Source organism: Stegastes partitus, unplaced genomic scaffold, assembly GCF_000690725.1.
Source record: "Stegastes partitus isolate 25-593 unplaced genomic scaffold, Stegastes_partitus-1.0.2 Scaffold633, whole genome shotgun sequence".
Taxonomy (NCBI): Eukaryota; Metazoa; Chordata; class Actinopteri; family Pomacentridae; genus Stegastes; species Stegastes partitus.
Genome location: NW_007578364.1, coordinates 70733 through 89878, shown reverse-complemented (window position 1 = coordinate 89878; position 19146 = coordinate 70733). Strand labels below are relative to the sequence as shown.

The 19146-nt window shown below is 42.4% G+C and overlaps 1 protein-coding gene across 2 annotated transcripts; it reads right to left on the bottom strand.

Moving 5' to 3' along the window:
• Positions 1-5: 5 nt before the first annotated feature.
• On the bottom strand, positions 6-18989 carry pkp3a (plakophilin 3a). Of its 2 annotated transcripts, XM_008289697.1 has the most exons (14): positions 18769-18989; positions 15214-15391; positions 10372-10463; positions 9114-9859; positions 7767-7890; positions 6324-6528; positions 5412-5616; positions 4813-4930; positions 4558-4722; positions 4277-4453; positions 4033-4186; positions 2973-3168; positions 2731-2818; positions 6-1184 (listed from the first exon to the last, which is right to left on the bottom strand). In XM_008289697.1, exons 1-14 carry the CDS (start codon positions 18769-18771, stop codon positions 1143-1145), a joined length of 2493 nt encoding a protein of 830 aa, XP_008287919.1. In that variant the 5' UTR covers positions 18772-18989; the 3' UTR covers positions 6-1142. The 2 variants fall into 2 exon arrangements, with proteins under 2 accessions (XP_008287919.1, XP_008287918.1); XM_008289696.1 differs by lacking the exon at positions 18769-18989 and having other exon boundaries at positions 15214-16125.
• Positions 18990-19146: the final 157 nt, after the last annotated feature.

Sequence of the window (19146 nt, the reverse complement as noted above, 5' to 3'; positions counted from 1 at the left end):
ACATCTTATTTCCAAATGTGTCTCTTTATTAGCTTTAAAATATTTTACATCTGCCTGTATACAACATAAAGGCAAAAACAAAACAAAAAAAAAACTGCCAGTGTCTTTAAATACCCACACAGAAAAACACAAGGTCACTATTAGTGCTACAGAGCAGTAATTGTCTCAAAGCATGAATTTTTATTTTTTTTAAGAATAAGCCTAATTTATTACACAAATAAATCTCTGCTGTTTACCGGGTCCAGTTCTGAAACGTGTTCAACTTAGCAATTTGCAAATCATAAACACAAAAAGACCAAATACTAAAATGTTTTTTTTTTATTTGTTCTGCAACAAAGTTAGGACAGTGTCATTTCACCCCTGCGTTTTACACACACAATCAAACCAAGCGATTACAAATGATGCCGTTTGATATGACAAAACTGAGATTTTGCAATTTTAAAAAGCGCATTAGTAAATACAAAAGTGTGGCTGCATCATAATCCCCTAAAGCAAATTTATTTACATCCAAATTTCTATAAATCTCTGGTTTACATTCAAATATAACAACCTTATAATTCTGACTCTTATAAACAGATATCTATCTGAAAACTACAAAAACATAGCACTGCAGTATATAAAACATTTTATCAAATTTTTGTGTAAAAGAAAAAGGCACTATTTACAAAAAAAAGTCCTGTTAGTACCACGTGTTGCATTCAACCGGTAAATGACAGAAGGTAAGGCACATGAGTACAACATGTTTTAACAATGTTAAAACTGTTTCAACAGCCGTTTCATGGAAATACATGCTGCTCTGACAGAAAAGAAATCCCTGATTACACACTAAACAGACATACAGTGTTCAAACAAAGAGAGTAAATGGTTAAGGTGCACACGTTTCCATCAAGAGTCCATTAATCGTCCTGGATCCACAAATCTTGCACTGTGCTGATGTCCATCAAGTTTTAAAAACACAAGAAATCCTTTTTCCATTAGTTAGATCCTCCAACACGCATGTTCATGTTCTTATCACAAAGTATGGTAGATAAAGACTGAGCCGATGTTATCTCTGAAGAGTAGAAAGATTTCTCCCAGAGTGGCGGTGGAGTTCAGGAGTGTTCACTGATGTGGCCGTGAACATGTGAAACATTACCTTTGCTTTAGATTGTAAGGTCTATAAAGTCCTCTTTCAAAAACCCTTTCTGTAAGACAAAGACACAAACAGGACGGTGTTAGAACACTGTGTGGACATGGGACACAGAGAAATGTACTGTGTTTGATTTATTTAAGTAATCAGATATTAACTAAACTGTTCAGGTTGTTAAACTTCAACCTGGAGCGACCTCGGGACAAAAAGCGTTTGAATTACACAAGATATGGTTTTTAAAAAATGTTTAATTTTTGCATATTTACATATTATGCAAGACGCTGTGTTGCTGGACAAACACTGGCACATTTTTTGTTCTGTTTGCACTTGTTCTTTAGGAAACAAGCTCGGCGCCACACCTTCGGGAGTGGCAAGTTGCAATCTGCACAAGGCAGTAAAGCTGCTCGGTCCTGCCCAAGACCTGGACCTGCCTGACTGGGTGCGAGTGTGCATGAGCGTGTGTGTGTGTGTGTGTGTGTGCGTGCATGTATCGAAAGAGTGGCAGTGTGAACAGTCAGAGACATATGACTTTTGAACCTGTGCCAGCCAACTGACGAGGGAAATGCAGAGACACGCTGTCTTTCACACAGACTTACACATTGTATCTGTCGCTCTCACTTTTTTTTTGTTTGTACACGGACACACACAGATGTAAGAATGAGGGTGTGGCGCCGCGACGGGAAAGCTTTTCCGCTGAACTTTGACTTTAGTGTGACAGATGCCATGCTTAGACTGACAGGAGACTATTTAAAAAGAGATTTTTTAAAAGCGTCTTAACCGAAGGCGCTGTCGTTACAAGAAGTGGCAAAAGTTAACATGGGCAGGTGTGTTTTTCCATTTGTTTCAACGTGACGACAGCGAGTGAGGAATGAGAGAAACGCAGTTGAAAGAAAAAAGTACTGACGCCTTAATTTGAGAAAATGATGAGCTGTTGTTTTCTGAGAAGAATGTGTAAGAGGATACTTTCAAGTCTCTCTTAATTAGAGATGTCCTTGAGTGACACCAAACTGAAGTCCAGATTAGTCATACATGCATATAATACAATATAAGTTAGTCTGGTCATTCATTAAACTCTTAAAAACTCATCTCTGTGTGTAAAAGTTACATATTTATGGCATTTTTTTCCCACAAAAATAATCCCTCCCAGTTTTAAAATGGCTTAGATGTAACTCTACATTTCTCTCTCTCCCTCTATTCGCTGCAGCTCGAGCACACCAGCTCCCCTCTGCTCAAGCACTGTAAAGCTACTCTACACCGCACAATGGCAAGTTGAAATATTGGAGTGATTCAGCCATGCATGTTGGGACCTGAAACTGGTTTTGAAGAAGAATAATGATATGGGAAGTCCCACCCTGTGAGCTGATGGGAAAGGTTCCTTCGGTTTGGTACACTTCGTTTACAGCTGTGCCTCCAGACACTTTTCTGTTTTTATGCCAGATACTGTGTCTATATATTAAAATTAACAGCAAGTACTCATAATCTCAAAGATCCACTTTAAAGGCGAGCAATTTTCAAAACTCTCTTTGATATGTTGTTCATTTTTTGCCTCCGTCTTTATAATCAGAGCTGATAGGTGGTGAGTTATTTCGGCACTATCTTACCTGTTTGTACTGTTTTTGCAGTTTCTTGTAATGGAACATGTTGGTGAGAACTGTGGCTGCTGCTTTGGCTGCTTTCACCTTCCCAGGACTGGAAAAATAATTCATCCAAGGTTAACACTTGATACAAATGACTTTGCGTAAGAAGACAGGATGCGATATTTTGTGCAACATTTAACATGAAATGTCTAAAACCATATCAGAACACGTGTTGCTAGCACAGTATTAGTTGTAATGTTACAAACCCGCTTTCATGTGAGGTCTTGATGCCAATCAGTTTGGGGATGCCGTCAAAGAAGCAGATGTCTCTGGCGGCCAGAGAGCTGCCGGTCACCAGGTTGTTGAGAACACCACAGATGTTGACCACCACCTCGCTGGACGGATCCTTCTGGTGTCCGTCTTCGGGCAACTTCTCCACCAGCTGGTTCACCATCTTTGTGGCTAAATAAAAACAATAGGTATTTACGGTGTGTTTTATCTTTTTCTACAATCAGATCATTCTTGTTAGTAACGGGATCACAAAAGCACACAAAGTTTCACATGAGAGGATTTGTGGTATTGTTCTCGTTTGTCTTTCCAAGCTCTCTCTCACATGGGTTCCAAGAGGCCAGATCTAATCTAACCTAAATAGGCTCACTCTCTAATTAGCCGAGTTTATGACTGTTACACTCATAATAGTAATAATTATATAATTGAATGATCTCATTCAGTGGCGCTCGTGACTTTACTATGTGAAGTTGGCTTGCAAATTGGTGCTATATAAATACATTAAACTGATCTGAACTGAATGAAATTGAACTAAAGGATTTTTTTGTTGACATGTGCAGTGTTCCAGTTTGAATTTCATCTTACATCTCAAAGTAGAAATTTAACTTAATGGAGTTTGGCAAGCTGATCTTCTGATTTGACTTAAATCATTCAATTTGTGACATCTGATATTGTTAAAACAACAACAACAAAAGGATTTGCAGAGAGGGGAATTCAAACCAGATAAAACCTTTTCTGTTTGCTTAAAATTCAGTGCTGTTAACATATGTATAGAGTCGTGGTTAATTTCAGAACTAGGTGCTCAGTTGCTGGTCAGTTACACATTAATATGACTAATAACGACCTCTATATAAAAGAAAGTGAAGGAACTGAACACACTGCAATCAGGCAAATCAGACCTGGTGAGAAGTGAGAAAAGTGTCGTCGCACTAACAAGAAATGTTCTGCAAAAAACTTAAAGCCGCTCTTAATTATCTTAGTGACTAAGACGTATCGTATTATTCATACATAACAGAAGGAAAAACACTGACGACTGACCCATTTCATCCTTATTGCTGGCGTGGCGGGACAGATTTCGGAGGAAGCCCGTGAGAGAGCGCAGCTCCAGATCATTTTTGGTCTTTAGGAGGTCAAGCACCACCGGCAGTATCCGTTCCTGCTCCAGAGCCACCCAGCTCAGCGCTGAAGCCCACTGCAGGAGAGCAAAAGAGACGGACAATTTAAATAAGAGACAAACTAAAGCCATTTCATTTGAATGAGGCCCGATGAATGAGCAGCTTACCCTCTTGTCTCCAGCTGTGATGTTCTGCAGAGCTCCAGCCGCCGCCTCGCGGGTCACGTGTTTAGTCTCGCATGTTTGCAGCACTTGCTTGTATATTCCCACAATCTGAGGGTGCCACAGCCACTCCATGCCCTTTGGCTGCCGAGCAACTTCAGAGAAAGTGAAGTGGGTCTGGCTCTGTTTCAATCAGTCAAAGGAAGATGTGTTAGACAGGTAAAAGGGACATTCTGGTCAATGCACACAAAGCACTGGTTGATGTGGTTTATGTCACGTGTGCGTACATTTTTGGCGTTTCTGCTCCGAGACGGGAAGCAGCCCACGCTGTCACCCTTCTTTGTGCCGTCGGCTCTGCTGTTTCCATCCAGGCGTAATGCAACGGATGGAGGAAGTTCATTGTAGAGCTGGTAGGAGAGGTTCCTCAAGACACACATTGCATTCTCCACCCCCTGAGACACACGCACAAACAGATGAATACAAAAATAGAACAAGACCTGAACTAAACAGGAAGAGCGGCTTCAATTCAGCGCTGAGCTCACCTTGTCTTCTGCCTTGTTCTTTTCGAGGGAGGCCCTGATGTAGTTGACCAAGGAGCTCACCAGCCCTGTTTTTTCTCTCATCATGTGACGGGTCTTGTCGCTCACAGAGCTCAGATTCCTGAACACACACAGAGCAAGTGAGAGGTCAGAGAGCTACTTCAGGTCAAATTCAAGCATGTCTTTAATTTGGCCAGATGGTGCACACATAGAGATCGTTCCTATTCCTGGCACTGGCCTGCAGCCGTACACCCTTAAAGCTCAAAAACTACCAAACATAACGAATATTCTCCAAATGGTAATTACTTTGAGATAAGAGTCACGCAGGGTGCACATAAATAGAGTAGAGCCAAGGTAACTGGGGGCAGGGAGTGATGCAGGTTATTTGCTATCAGCAGAAAAAAAAGTGATGGGTGTGGTAAAACTCCAAGTAAGCTGGCAGCTGACGCATAAGTTTGAGTGCACTGCAGGAACACGCGCAACAAATGCAAATGCAGTCATGGGAAAGAAAATTGAGGCAGCGCTGAACCAGAAAGAAAAATGTTTTAATCAAGGAGTCATGCTGCACCTTCAGAGATAAGACACGGATGAGTGAGATGTACCTGAGGCACCCTGTGGTGTTACAGAAGATTTCTGCCTGAGAGGGGGACTGCGAGTTATTCTTGGACTCTTCGTCAACAATCTTCTCCATATCGTCCAACTCTCTGCCGGACAGGGGGACGAGGATCTTATCAGTAAGCTCAGGAAGTGCCTCCCTGGCCAGTTTCTCCTTCAGGTTGTCTTTGGATGAAAGATTCCACAGGATACCTGAAACACAGCAGCAAAAAGTGACTGTAGCTTCTTTGTTGTTTCATCTTTCAGACTTGATGTCAGGACATTTTCACTGACGTTTAAAAAGGTGTGCATTTTCTTTCAGGGTTACATTGTCCTGCATGAGTTAAAAAAAAGAATGACAGTAAAAAGCTTGCACACGTAAATCCCTTTAAAAACCTGGGACCTCCGTGTCACATTTTGGCCGACTACCCAGATAAAAGGTGAACAGGCACAGTTCACAGTTAATTTATCACTTTCCTTAAGCTTCTTACTGAACATGTGACACAGGCATTAGTCTCCTACAGCAGATATAAATCAATGTCTAACGGCTCAAAGGAAAAACTGACATGGCCTTCTCTCTTAAAAGGGAGGGGCAGATATACTGCTAGTCCACAGGCCCAGACAACTCCTACGCACTTACTGATACCCCTGTACACACATGGACATATAGACACAACACCAGCTCCTCCTCCTACTTTCTAGGCCACACTGCATTCCTTGCAAATCTCCTCCGTCCTCCTGTCAGTTTGAATGATATCAATTTCAAAGGCTCAAAGAATATTAAAGGAAACCGTCAAGATCACGTTACATCAAAATAAAACCATCATTTTCTTCCCGTGGCGAAACTCCAAAACAGGAGATTTGCTCTGCTCGTTACGTCACAATTTTCATTTTATTGGCGGAGACCGGAATTTTCCTACCTGTGATGTTTTTGTGGAGCTCATCATCCGGCTCGCTGAGCGCCCTAACCAGCTCTGTGATGCCGCCCTCTTCGATGAGGGCCGTCTTGTTTTCTTTGTTCTCGTAGATGAGGTTGCGTGTAGCACCGGTGACATACCTCCGCACCTCCTGGTTGTCGCTGTTGAACAGCTTCACCAGGTCGCCGATTCCATTCAGGCGACGCACCTAGGGAAGAAGAGAAGTGTTTTGGTTTATTATAAAGTTTTTGTTTCATCTCACTGTCCTCTGGCTGGATGTTTCTATACCTCTACTAGGATCAAATTCTGGCATATGGTCATTAAAAGAGAAATTTAACATTTTTGGTAGCACTAGATCTTGATTTGCTTTGTGTTAGATGAAGACGATTAAATTTGTCTCTCATTAATGAATATGTTGGGGATGAATTTGTCACCTTCAGGTGAAACCATTAGCAGCCTCATCTTGTTTATGGTCTCTATGCTATGCTAAGCTAAGCTAGCTAACTGCAGCTTCACATTTACTATATTAACATGAGTGGTATCAATTCTTTCATCTAATACTCATTAAGACAGAAAGAAAAAAAAGAAAGCTAATGGTGTGACCAGTTGGCTGATGAGCTGGTGAGTGTGTGTACTACATGGGCAGCAGCAAGTTCTTGGTTTACTGTCAGGATAATTCCTAGCTAATATAAAAATGAGCAAAGAGGTGGAGTGTGGGTGGACCGGAGGCGGCAAATGCAAATGTCTCTGAGCCATGGACTGTCCCGTGATGGCACCCAACTATTACTCAAACCGGCCACACCCTTAATTATGCATAACATCAACCCTTAACAGTATCTAAACAGGGGAGTTAGATAAAACTCACTACTCAATTTGTTGCCATGAGCAACAAATATATTATAGAGCCTAAACAGTTTTAGTAACAGGGTGTAAACATGTTTATTTCTGCTGTGAAGTTGGGCGTTTTTACAAGGGGGTCTATGGGGACTGATTTGCTTTTTGAGCCAGCCTCAAATGGACATTCAAGGAACTGCAGTTTTTGGAACTGCAAAAAAAAATTAAAACTCATGAAACCAGTTCACAAGATACTGGATTCTTAAAACTAAAAATGTTAGCTAAGCTAAAAGCACTTAGCCAAAGAAAACAAACAACTTCAACGGTGTCTCACATGAGATTTTAAGCCACCTGCTATATATACACCTTTCAACATACAAAAAGGGCAGAGTCCAGATTCAGTGATGATAAAAATTAAGCAAACAGCTGGAACACAGCAGAACAGAAGCAAAGTTGGAGCCAATTTAATGTCACCAGAAGTGGAGAAACATCCATCAATGGACGCCTACACTTTAGAGAAAACTATTTTAATGACCGACTCCCTAAATTAGGGACTGCAGGGAGGACAGAACCAGAGGAATTCCAACCACAAGTTTAATCTGTGCAAAGTACCTCTTCTTTGGCCTCGCTGTCATTGTAGCACTGATGCTGAATGTAGGCGGCACCCAGGACCTGCAGGTCAGGGTCGAGCTCTCTCAGGTTTTGCACTGCCGTGGCCATGTCCAAGGAGTTGATCCTGTCGAGGGAGCAAATGAACAAATTCAACCAAAAGAATCTCCAACATTTATTCACGCTGTCGTTGTGTTTGGTAGCACAAAAATATGTCTATTTGGATGATGGAATGAACAATAACACAGCAGCCGCAGCAATCATAATCACAGATGATTTGTTGCTTATGCGTAAAATTCAGCGTGTTGAATTTCTTCCAAATCACACAGTGCTCTGCAGATCCGCTCGCCTAACCGCACGCTGTGGGATGTGTGAAATGCGAGGCCTGAAACTGAGCTGCCACACCCTAAACCAGTCCTGCCACTATGGAGTCACCTCCCAATCCACAGCTCTTGGGAAATGCACTGCTCACGTCGCACAACCCTCTCAAGAAAACCTCCTGACTCATGAAAGTTGTGACACCATCATATAGGTTTACCATCATCACGAAAATGCCAGTGACGTGCAAGAAAAAAAATACACAACTGAATCACCGGAGTGGTTCGACTTCACTGAGTCTGTAATCTAATGAAAGACTGAAGCTAGTATCATTCTACACTGTTGACAATTCCCACAAAAAACCCATCCAAACAATACATTAGTCTGTCTTTTAATATTTCCCAATTTCTCTCCTACTTCCACAGCTCTCAGCCAAAAACCCATCTGTTCAAAACAGCTAAATCTTTTTCTAAAGCAGCTGGGCATTGTCATTTTTAGGGAACACTGCTTAAAGTGAAGTAAACACAGGATTTCTAGTGGACTATTTTCAGCTGTGGATTAATACATATTTGGTTTTCTAGTGAGGATTTGCAGCAGTGGAACAGTGAACATGGAACTGACTCTAAATAAACTAAAGTGTCCATGTCGATCATGACGTCACTGATGCGTCTTTAGTAGTTTTAAGACATCTGAGGATGAAGCTACCAAACAGCAGGCTTTGACTACACAAACAATCGTTGTCAGTAGGATTATTCTGTGTTGTTTTTTTGTCCAGGGATTTGTTGACAATAAAAACAATAAAGTATCTGACCAGACTAATCTTCTCAGTCAACATCAACGTGTTCTCAGGTTGGCTGTTGAGGCCGATGAAGTCTAACCAGCCAAATGTGAAGGCAGTCATTATAGCGATCACTGATTTGCATGAACGTCTAACATCACAATGAACTTCTGTCAGTACTGTGTGATTACATCCAATTGAAGAAAACACTGTTTACGTCAATGTGAGCAGAAATAACTCTGAGAGCTTCTCACCCGCTAAGGTTGCCCATGCTGGCTCCCATCTCCATCTGCCCGTCATAGATGTCCATGCCCCTACCAACACTGTGCATGCTTTTGATTGACATGGCCCGGGACAGGGTGCCAGGGCGCTGCATTAGTAGGTTCCCCTGGGAGCCGGAGGACACAATGAACCCTCTGTCTCCTCCATAGGTGCTCCCACTGGAGGACATCTGCGGCGTCTGCATGGTCCCAGACATGGAGCCCATGCTCATCCGGTTTCGGTTTGTAATCCTGTTGATGGTGCGGTGGGCCGGGCCTTTGAAGGACTGTTGCTGGACGACCTCCATGCCTCCCATTGGCATGCCTCCACCACGGGAAAGAGTGCCGCTCAGAGATCGGCGCATAGGTGACTGAAAGGTCATGGTGTTTCCTTGCCTCACCTGGGTGCTGTAGCCGTTGGCGACGCTGTGAGCATACTGGCGGCTGAAGCCGGCGTCCCGGTCGGAGACCATGCTGGCAGCATCACTGCCATCGACTATCCAAGGGTTCACCTGCGCTGTCTGCTGTCGCATTGAATGCACAGAGAAGGTTTCTGGTTCCATTCGGCTCTGCGTTCTCATGCTCCCTTGGTAGTTGCCCATATGTATGTCCTCTTGATAAAAGCCACCGCCGCCACCACCACTGGCCACGGCACCCCCCATGCTCATCCTGGGATACTGGGCCAGCTCTGCGCCAGCAGACTGGGCGCTGAAGCCTGATCTCTGGGAAACACGTGGAGTCTGATAATAAAGAGGAGTAACTGTTACGGTCAGATGTGTAAGCAAAGTTACTCAATATGTTCTAGTGAAGTTTTTGTGTGGGTGTATTTGTTATGAATCACTGGATTGTTTCTAAATTTGTGCTGAGGAATCTGACTATGGAAAGAGAGGTCTTGTCTTCAGTACTTTCTGTCACAGTAATTTCATTATTCATTAAACTGAGAGCATTTAGAAGTCTAAAATGTGTCTTCAGGCCTCTCTTACTCTTACAGTTCAAACATCAGTGGCACACAGCCAGGGTCTTTCTACTGAAACACTAAAATAGAGGAATCTAGAGGGTGGACTTGAAAACTCAGAGCTGATCTCATCACAGCCTACTGTGAAATACCACACATGCTGTGTTCTACGTGACCCACCAACAGAGGTTTTAATTAGAACATCAACCTGAATGACACATTAGATGACCAGTTTAATAATAGCTACTATCTGTGTGAATACACACTGAAATTGTGGGAAAATGCTGCTGTACTCACCATGGTTTTGGAGCCAGTGTACATGAATTGGGATTTAGAGGTGTAATTTGGGGTAAAGGTGTTGTATTTCGTGGTCGACGTACCACCATACTCTGAAATACAGAAACAAAACATCATTTAATCGATCAAATGTCAGTAAGAAACGTGATGACTACATAAAATATCACATTCATATGTGATAAAACTGTAAGAGGAGGGGGTTTATGACTAAAAATCTCATTGTAGAATGTATCTGTAAGCTCTAGCAACACTGTCAAACGCAGGCAGGGAAAGAGAACTGAAAACTCATTGCATTGTGTTTGAATTCTTTTGGAGTCAGAAGTGTTGGGAATGGATGACCAAGATGACACCCTCAAATGAGTGGTTTTGTCCACAACCCAAAGATATTCAGTTTAGTGTCACAGAGAAGGAAAGAAACTAAAAAATATTCTCAAGAATGAAGCTTGAATCAGAGTCTTTTCCAAAAACAAATTAGTTGTCAAAATTGTTGCCCATTCATTTAATGGTTGACAGGTAATTGATTATTCAATTATCACTGCAGCTCTAATGCCGAAAATGTCATATTTATTTTTATGTAACATCAAACAAAACTGTAAACTTTGAACCAGACAGACTTTATCTGTCTGCTACTGTTCATTCTGGGAAATGCTGATCTTTCATTTTAAAATCTGTATCGGCTGAAACGGATGATAATGCTGTTATCATTATGCATCTTTATGCAAAAAATATTTTCACTTTCACATTTCTTGGAAGCAAGGGAGTCAATCTAAAAGCAGCCTGACTCCGACGCTGCTGACTGTGTTCCTGCTTTAGTAAGAGGTCAAGTGTGAATGGAAAAAGTGACGAATACAGCTTCCTTCATTTTCTGAGGTCACACTGATCCCCCACCCAAACAAATGTTCTTCCCATTTGAAATTTCTTTGATTAATGTCTTTTTGATTTTGCGCAGAAGTAGAACAATGGATAAACTGGTTATTCTTGACTAATAGAATAACTTTAAGTCTTTATACATGTTAATGCTACTGGTGTGAACTGAGCTCTGCTTCATACATAAATAAAACAGCATCAACTCCACCCTGAAGGTTGGTGGTGTTACAATACAATCATGGAAACAATGAAAATTTGACACCCTCTGCTTTCACAATCTTATTAAACACAATCAATAAATGTTAGCAGTCAACATATTATTACTTAAATAAGTTAATTTAAATACTTAACATCAAAAAACGGTCGGTAAAACCATAAAGAACATTTCTAATGCGTGACGGTAGATCTAATCACAGCATGGCGTCCACAATAAGGAGTCATGCCTCTTAAATTTATAACAATGATTCGCGTGAACAGCGTTGCAGTTTGAAAAGCAGGTGTCCTGTTGCACTGAAGACTGAATGTTTGATTACAAGCAGAGTCTGAAACAGGAGGATCGAATCGCTCAGCGGGCCTGATGTCTCCGGTTACCGTCACTCGGAGAGCATTTTATATCGGACACACAAAGACATTCAGTTGTTTCCCTCAGCATGGGGAGCGTGTGAATGTTTCCCTCTCGTTCTAGATTAGAAGTGACCTGACAGGCGAGCGGCGGCTGTGATAGCAAACATGTACTAAAATGTTCACTATGTAGGATGCTTGCACAACAGTTTGTTGACCTAAATATCTGCATCAACCCAAGGACTGTGTCAGTGAGAACTGCATGTTAATTATACTGCATCTGCTGTGGCTGTAATTATGTTTGTGTCATTTCTCATCGTATGCCAGTGAATTAGGAAATTATTTTGCACCCTGTTATTTATTTAACTAGTATCGCATGCTGAAATAGAAAGTACAGCTGAGGTTTTTGTTTGTGTGACTGGTTTTGCAAGTATTTGGACTTGCATGCTGACCTCCTGGTGGCCGTGGATGGGGATCCATCAACGCTCTGAACCTTAAGCATTTCCTGGGCGTTTTGGGTTACTATCACATTTCTACTCACTGTGGCCTCATTTTTCACTGCAATATAAAGTTCTGCAACTCCTATGGAAACACAACCATGACTAGAAGTGGAGAGCAGTCAAAATTATCTTCTGTGCAGTAAGACAATTAGAACGCCACAGATCCTGAAAGTTGTAGAATCATAGAATTTCTCTATTTATTTTACACACATTTTTAAAACCTGAACCCAAAATGTGCAAAATTTTCTCAACAGGTGCTAGCAATATGAGAAAAAAATGGTGGCTGTGAACACAGCCTGCAGTACAACTGAAAAGTCCCCGAATTTTTGCCACATGACTGTTGATCATAGCTGAGTCACTAATAGCTTCATGGTTGTGCCCAGTAGTGCAGAATTGTTTGTTTTTTACAGAATGTGGTTAGAATAAACCATTTATTTTTGAGGAATTTTTGAATGAGACATGCAGAATAAAGTGATATTAATGATGTTAAATTTGCTGGTGGAACCTCAAATCACACGTGACACTTCCCACGCCATCAGAAAATATAAACTCTGCTGATCCTTCCTGTTTAATAGACCTGGCTCTGATAAATTATGTCATTTTAGCAGTTTAAAAAAAAGAATAAAAACAAGAACAACATGCCTTTCATACCTGCAGGTCAAGTTTTGCAGTTCAGAGGGTTAAATAGTTACTAAAACATATGACTGAAAACCAGAAAATGTCCACATCCATGTGGTCAGGAAGTCAGGAAGCCACTAAATGACAACAGGGTTCATCCTCTGGGGAATATGAACCGCAGCTCAAGCCAATCATCAATATTAAATCTAGTTTAAAACCTTCCCTGCCTCGAGGGAACCCAAACACTTCATGATGTCAGACTGCAGCTAAAGGTGCCAAGTAAAATAACTAAATAATCAGAGGAGACGCTTCTAAGAAAAACAAAGACAAGCATGTGTGTGTGTGTGTGTGTGTGTGTGTGTGTGTGTGTGTGTGTGTGCATGTTTGTAGCCAGGCTTGTGTATGAGTCTGCTGTACATGTGCGTTCAAGACGAGCCTGAGCAGTTGTAGGTTTTACTCTTCCCATGTGCTCAGAGAGGAGGTTTGAATTTGCTTCACGCGTCATGTGTGTTGAGCTCCCCGACATCGAACCAGCTGGTAGCAGGGAAAAATGATTGACACGTCTTCTGGCCTGACCCCTGCCCAACCCAGCCAACGCCCAACACACCTGCCAGCGTTTCTAACACACACAAACACACCCTGAAAACTCCTTCAAACTCTTTTTTTCCCCTGCTTCTCTCTGTTGTCTATTGAAAAGGTAACTTTGATCACGCAGCCAGGACTCGCACACCTCATAAATATTCTTTTTCCCGCTCAGACTTGTCCACCTATGAGCACCGTTCAGTTATTGTCAGAAGTGCACAGCTGCAGCAGCTTTTAGATGCAGAGGAGGAAACATTCCTCGCAGATTCCTCTGGGTGTTTTCCTCATGTGCGAACACTTATGCAGTCATATTGCAATTCTCTGAAGCCAGAAACCACCGAAACAGCAGCATTCCCTGTTGCTTTGTAAGAAACTCTTCCCATGTGCAGGTTTTCAGAAGATAACAGATATGAAGTTGCATTTTATGGATATATATACTCTCCCACAGGCACAGCCCAGGGCGAGGGATGGGCTGGGACACTAGACTACAGTGTTTGACAATGATGATGGTAGTAAAAACAGGCAGCAGCCTATTTAACAGACGTGTTGTATGTCCCTGAGAATTCCAGCCTTTCAAAGTGGCACGAACACTATGCTTGTTTAGGCAGGTATTGTTGGCGCCTCTGGGAAATGCTAAAACTAGAAGAGTGAGGGGGGAAAAAAAAAAAAAAACTCGTCTTCTTCTGCCACTTCCACACAACACAGAATTTAGAGGTCAGATAAACAGCGACCCGGCGTCGAGCTGCTCGGCCCGCTCCCCGCAGTTTGGCTGAGCACAGTGAATTATGGGACGTGAAGGAATGTCTTCACACATCAAGCAGCAACAAGTAGATGCGCAAGTTTCAGTCAGCAGGATTTCAGAAACAACAACGGGACGCGCCGGTGTAGCTCCACGCTCATTCAGCTGTATCAAATGTGATGTAACTAATTCCAAACTCTCCAGGAAACCTTTCATTCCCCCTGTGGGTGTCTTACCACCGCTTACGCAACAACCTCACTGACTTTTTGTCCGCCTCCCCACAGGATCCAGTCAGACAAACTTTTAATAATGTGACGTCTTTGAGCAGACAAACACGACAGCTGGTTCTCACAACACTGTCATCTCCAGAGCTATCTGGTGAACCCTCCTCTCTTTAAGCTGACCTGAAACCCAATCCCACAGAGGGAGGCTTTCACCTCAGCCTGCTATCAGGGGAGGTCATGAAGGCAGTGCTTGTTTCTGCCTGTTACACATTAACTGTCTCTCATGACAGAGTGCAAGATTGTTGCTGCTTGAGCTCAGCTCAGGTCAGGGCAAAAAGAAAAATCCCCCCAATGAGCTGACCAGAAAACAAGCCCACAGGATTTCCGTGCGGGGATAAGCAGGCGCACAAAGCCCCCCACCCACTTGGGATGTCCTGTAGAGCTGCAGACCCTCACTGACGTAAGAAAAGTGACCCAATCTCTGAGAAATTCGTGTTTTTCTACAGTTGTGTGGAGCCAACAGACCAGCAAAACTCTTTCTCCCTGTTAGAGCTCAGTCAGTGAGCAGCTATTGACAGACAATAATGGCAGCACCTGTGCCTGGACTCTATCTGTGTGGAGAGCTCTACTTAAAATTCCTCCACTTGCCCGCAATGAACCCGAACCAGCTCTTACAACATCTCCTTGGAACACACAGAGCAGAGCAGCCAAGCACCGTGACAGTGAGCTGAGAAGCTTTGTTGATGTTTACCTGACATGGCGTATTGCGTGGAGGACCCATTCTGACGCGGAAGTGTGGACTTCTCCGCCATCCTCAGCTGGACCTGCTGCTGGACGCGCCGCGCTCTCGCCACTTCGTCCGACACGAAGCCTCCATTCCCGAGCTGGTTGTCCGACGGGAGGGCGTAGGTGGTGACCGAAGTGTTGGGCTGTAAAGCAGACAAAAACACGCTCTCTGAAGCCACGACACTCATGGTGAGAAAACTTTGTAGGAGAGACCCGGTCAAGGCCGTGTGTCGGTCAGTCCTCCGGTCTGCGCTCTGCGTCGTGGCAGCTCGGCACAGTGTGGAGAGGGAGCGAGACGCACCGACAAAACAGAGCGAGAGCTGCACATCCGAAGGAGGTGGAGCCTCCCAGAGCCCACAGCAGACTACCTGACTCACAGGTGAGCAATTCCCCCCTCGAACTTTGAGATAACATCACGGCTCTGCTGCTCATCGAGGATTCACATCAGCTTTTCCTTTTTTTTTTTTTTTAAACTGTCAAACAGAAATTAAAAGTTTGGTCCAACTGGTTTCAAAATGCTTGGAGCCAAATTCCCTGGAAAAGAGCTGAAATGGACTAATCGTGAGAAACAAGCGTGTTTTTTTCTCTCTCTCTTTTTTTTTAAAAGTGTTTTTAACGCACTAGTGGAAAACATACTTGACTGAAAGCGCAAATGTAGTCAAATACTCCATTACAAGTGAAAGTGCTCCATGAAAGGCCAACTTAAAAGTACATACGTATGAGTAGCAGTCCGTAGTTAAAGTCTTAAAGTAAAGGTCTGGTCCATGTGGCTGATGCATGATTATAAATGACATCATGAGATTATTAACAGTGACGCATCAGGGTGTCAGCAGCAGGTCGCTTCAGGTGGAGCCTCTTACAAACACTGTTGGTTCAGTTTCATATACACCAGGGGTGTCCAATCCTGGTCTTCGAGGCCCACAGTCCTGCATGTTTTAGATGTTTTTCTCTTCCAACACACCTGATTCAAATGATCAGCTCATCATCAAGCTCTGCAGAAGCCTGACCACGATCCTGATCATTTGAATCAGGTGTGTTGGAAGAGGGACTGTGGCCCTCCAGGACCAGGATTGGACACCCCTGATGTCCAGTGACAGCAGATGCATCTAAAGCAGAGAGGAATAATGAGAAAAGAAAGAAGAAGTTTCTTTGAGCCACAAAACTGTTTTCAGTTTTTGGACTTTTTTCTGTAATCTCAGATTTGTTTGGGGAGATATTCCATGACTGGAAGTGAAATGAAACCATGTGAGAAGTTTAGAGAGAAAAACCCCTACATGTTGGAGCTGTTAACAACTCATAGATATGTAAAATATATAAATAAAAACTTTTTGTAAGAAGCCAGAAAGTTGGAAACTTCATTTTTAGCAGTGTGCTGTATTTTTAAAGCTTGTTATATTACATAATGTGTAAGGTCGTAAAGATAACAGTCACTAAATCAGTCACAATACAGACGGGTGTTTCCCTTTGAAATGTCATAAAGTGGAAGCATAAAGCAGCATAAAATGGAAATAGGCAAGTACACTCCAAGTACTTCGAGGACAGCACTTAAGCTGTTGTTCTTCCACCGCTGCTATAACTTTACAAACTTGTTTCCACTTTTTGCAAACCTGTATTTCATTTGAACAGTTAAAAACAGTATCTGACTGTAACCAATACATTTTACCAAAGCAGTGCAAGTATCTACATTTCTAAACTGCTGGCCTTCCTAACGTTCCTGACAATTCCATTTGAAGAGTTCATTTGCAAAAACAGATAACTCCACTTTAAACAGATAAACCCACTTTCCCATCGTCTACCTGAGACAATATCAATCAAACTTAAGTTGTCTCTATTTTGGTGATGTCATTTCTGCTGAGTCAAATCCACTCAACTTCAGTTTGATTGATATTATCTCAATCAAACAACAACAGAAACATACGTTTTCTAAAAACAAATCTACAAAAATGGAGTTATCTGTTTTTGCAAATGAACACTTCATTTCATACTGTATTTTCACATTTAGATGACAACTGGTTCTTTGTCGATCAGAAGTTTACACACGTAGACGGTTACAAGCACAGTGTGGAACCAGTAAGCAAGTAATCCAATGATATACTAATGAAAGGGAACGACTTTGGAAGTACTGCAGAGTGTTGCTGGGCAGAGGGACGCCTGGAATGACCTGCTTCACCTGTTACCTCTGTGACCCGACTCCGGATAAACACAAGAAAACAGATGCATAGATACTAATAACTAGCAGTCCAACACAAATTCCAGGGTACTTTCCCTTGCGATGTGGTGCTTTGAAACTGCTGTGTTGCTATTTTCACTTCAGTAATCTGAATGCTGGGTAATTGCTGAGGAATTTCTTGAATGTGTCACTTTTCAGCTGAACCATGTGTCATTTTCTCTCTTCTGTTTTATAGTAACTCCTGCGTTAAACATCATGGACAAGAGAAATTGGAAGTATCTTGTGTGTTTTCTCTTTCTGATAAGGAAGCACTGTTTCAATGTGAATGCCTTTGAGTGGAAGTCTGTGGTTTGTGAGCTGATGTACGCAACAGATCATGTCAGAGATACTGTGTTTGCCATATAATGCGATCAAAGTATGTTTGTGTGGTTTCTTTTGTGGTTAATTTTCTGTAGATTTTGCAACACACTGTAAGCCAACTTCTCCCCCGCTGTTTACAGTTGCTCCTATTGCTCCATTATATTGCTTTCATAATCTAATCATGCAACAAAGACGATCTTTGCTCACTCGGTGGAGCTTTGATGGAGGTGTTCTCACAAATTGGCAAGATATTAGGTTCAGTCTCGCAAATGACGGTAAGAATGAATGCAGGACTGTTACAAGGTGTGGCACAGTCGCACTCTGTTATTACGTTGGAGCCACACCTAACTTTTATCTGGTTTGTTTTATTTGAGCTTAGCAACTGTGAGTCACTGTATCCAACACAAAAGCGCCGTACAGGGTGGGAGTAGAACATGTTACCTGCCACATGTCTACCTGCAGCAGCTACCTGTTCACATACATGTCACAGAATAAACGCCATAAGCATTTCTGTCTAACTGGATGAAGGTGCAAATAAACATCTCAGCTGTAATTGCTTTGTTTCCTGAGTTCCTGTCAGCCTCCCTTTGTTTAAATGCATCTGAAAAAAAAAGGTCATTCACTCAGCAAAGTCATTTCCCTCGAGGATATCTGAAGATTTCATTTCCCCCAAAGCACATCAAAGTGAATAGGTTTACAGTGAAGCGGATGCAGATAGAGCTCTATAGAAACACAACCTCTTTCCTCCATTTATCAAATGACAAATTGCCATTCACTTGTTTCCTCACACTCCTTCCAAATCAGTTCACGCTGACTTCACCTTCATTGTCTCTGCATGTTTATCAGCTGGAGCGATAAACAACTTCACACACAGCAGATAAAAAGCCCAACGAGATGCGACAAGGGCTTTGAAATTAATTAAAGCGGCATTAATTCTACGCTCTGATCCCAACAGCATGAGGAATGATCAGTGGATAGGCTTGGACTTACCATTACAACTGAAGCTGAAGTGACTGCGGATGTTCTCCTCTCTCTGATGCCACCTGTTCTGATGTGAACTTGCAGGAGTTAGAAAGTATTAAAAGTTACCGTCACCGCCCTGAAAATTATAATTCCCTTTCCTTGGTGAATACACAACGCGCACCAAACAAAGAGATGAGTCAAAGGAGCGTATGACACCACAGGGTGTGTTGAAGCCAATAGGGGCGGATGGACTGACTGAGACCAACAGGGAGGATGCAGGTACAAAGGTAACACAACATTCTGTTTTTTTTTTTTCTTTTAGAGGAGCTGTGACTTTTCTCCTGAGGCTGTTGTTGTTTTTTTATTAATAATTGCCATAACATTGTGTTTTATTGTGGTGTGTGG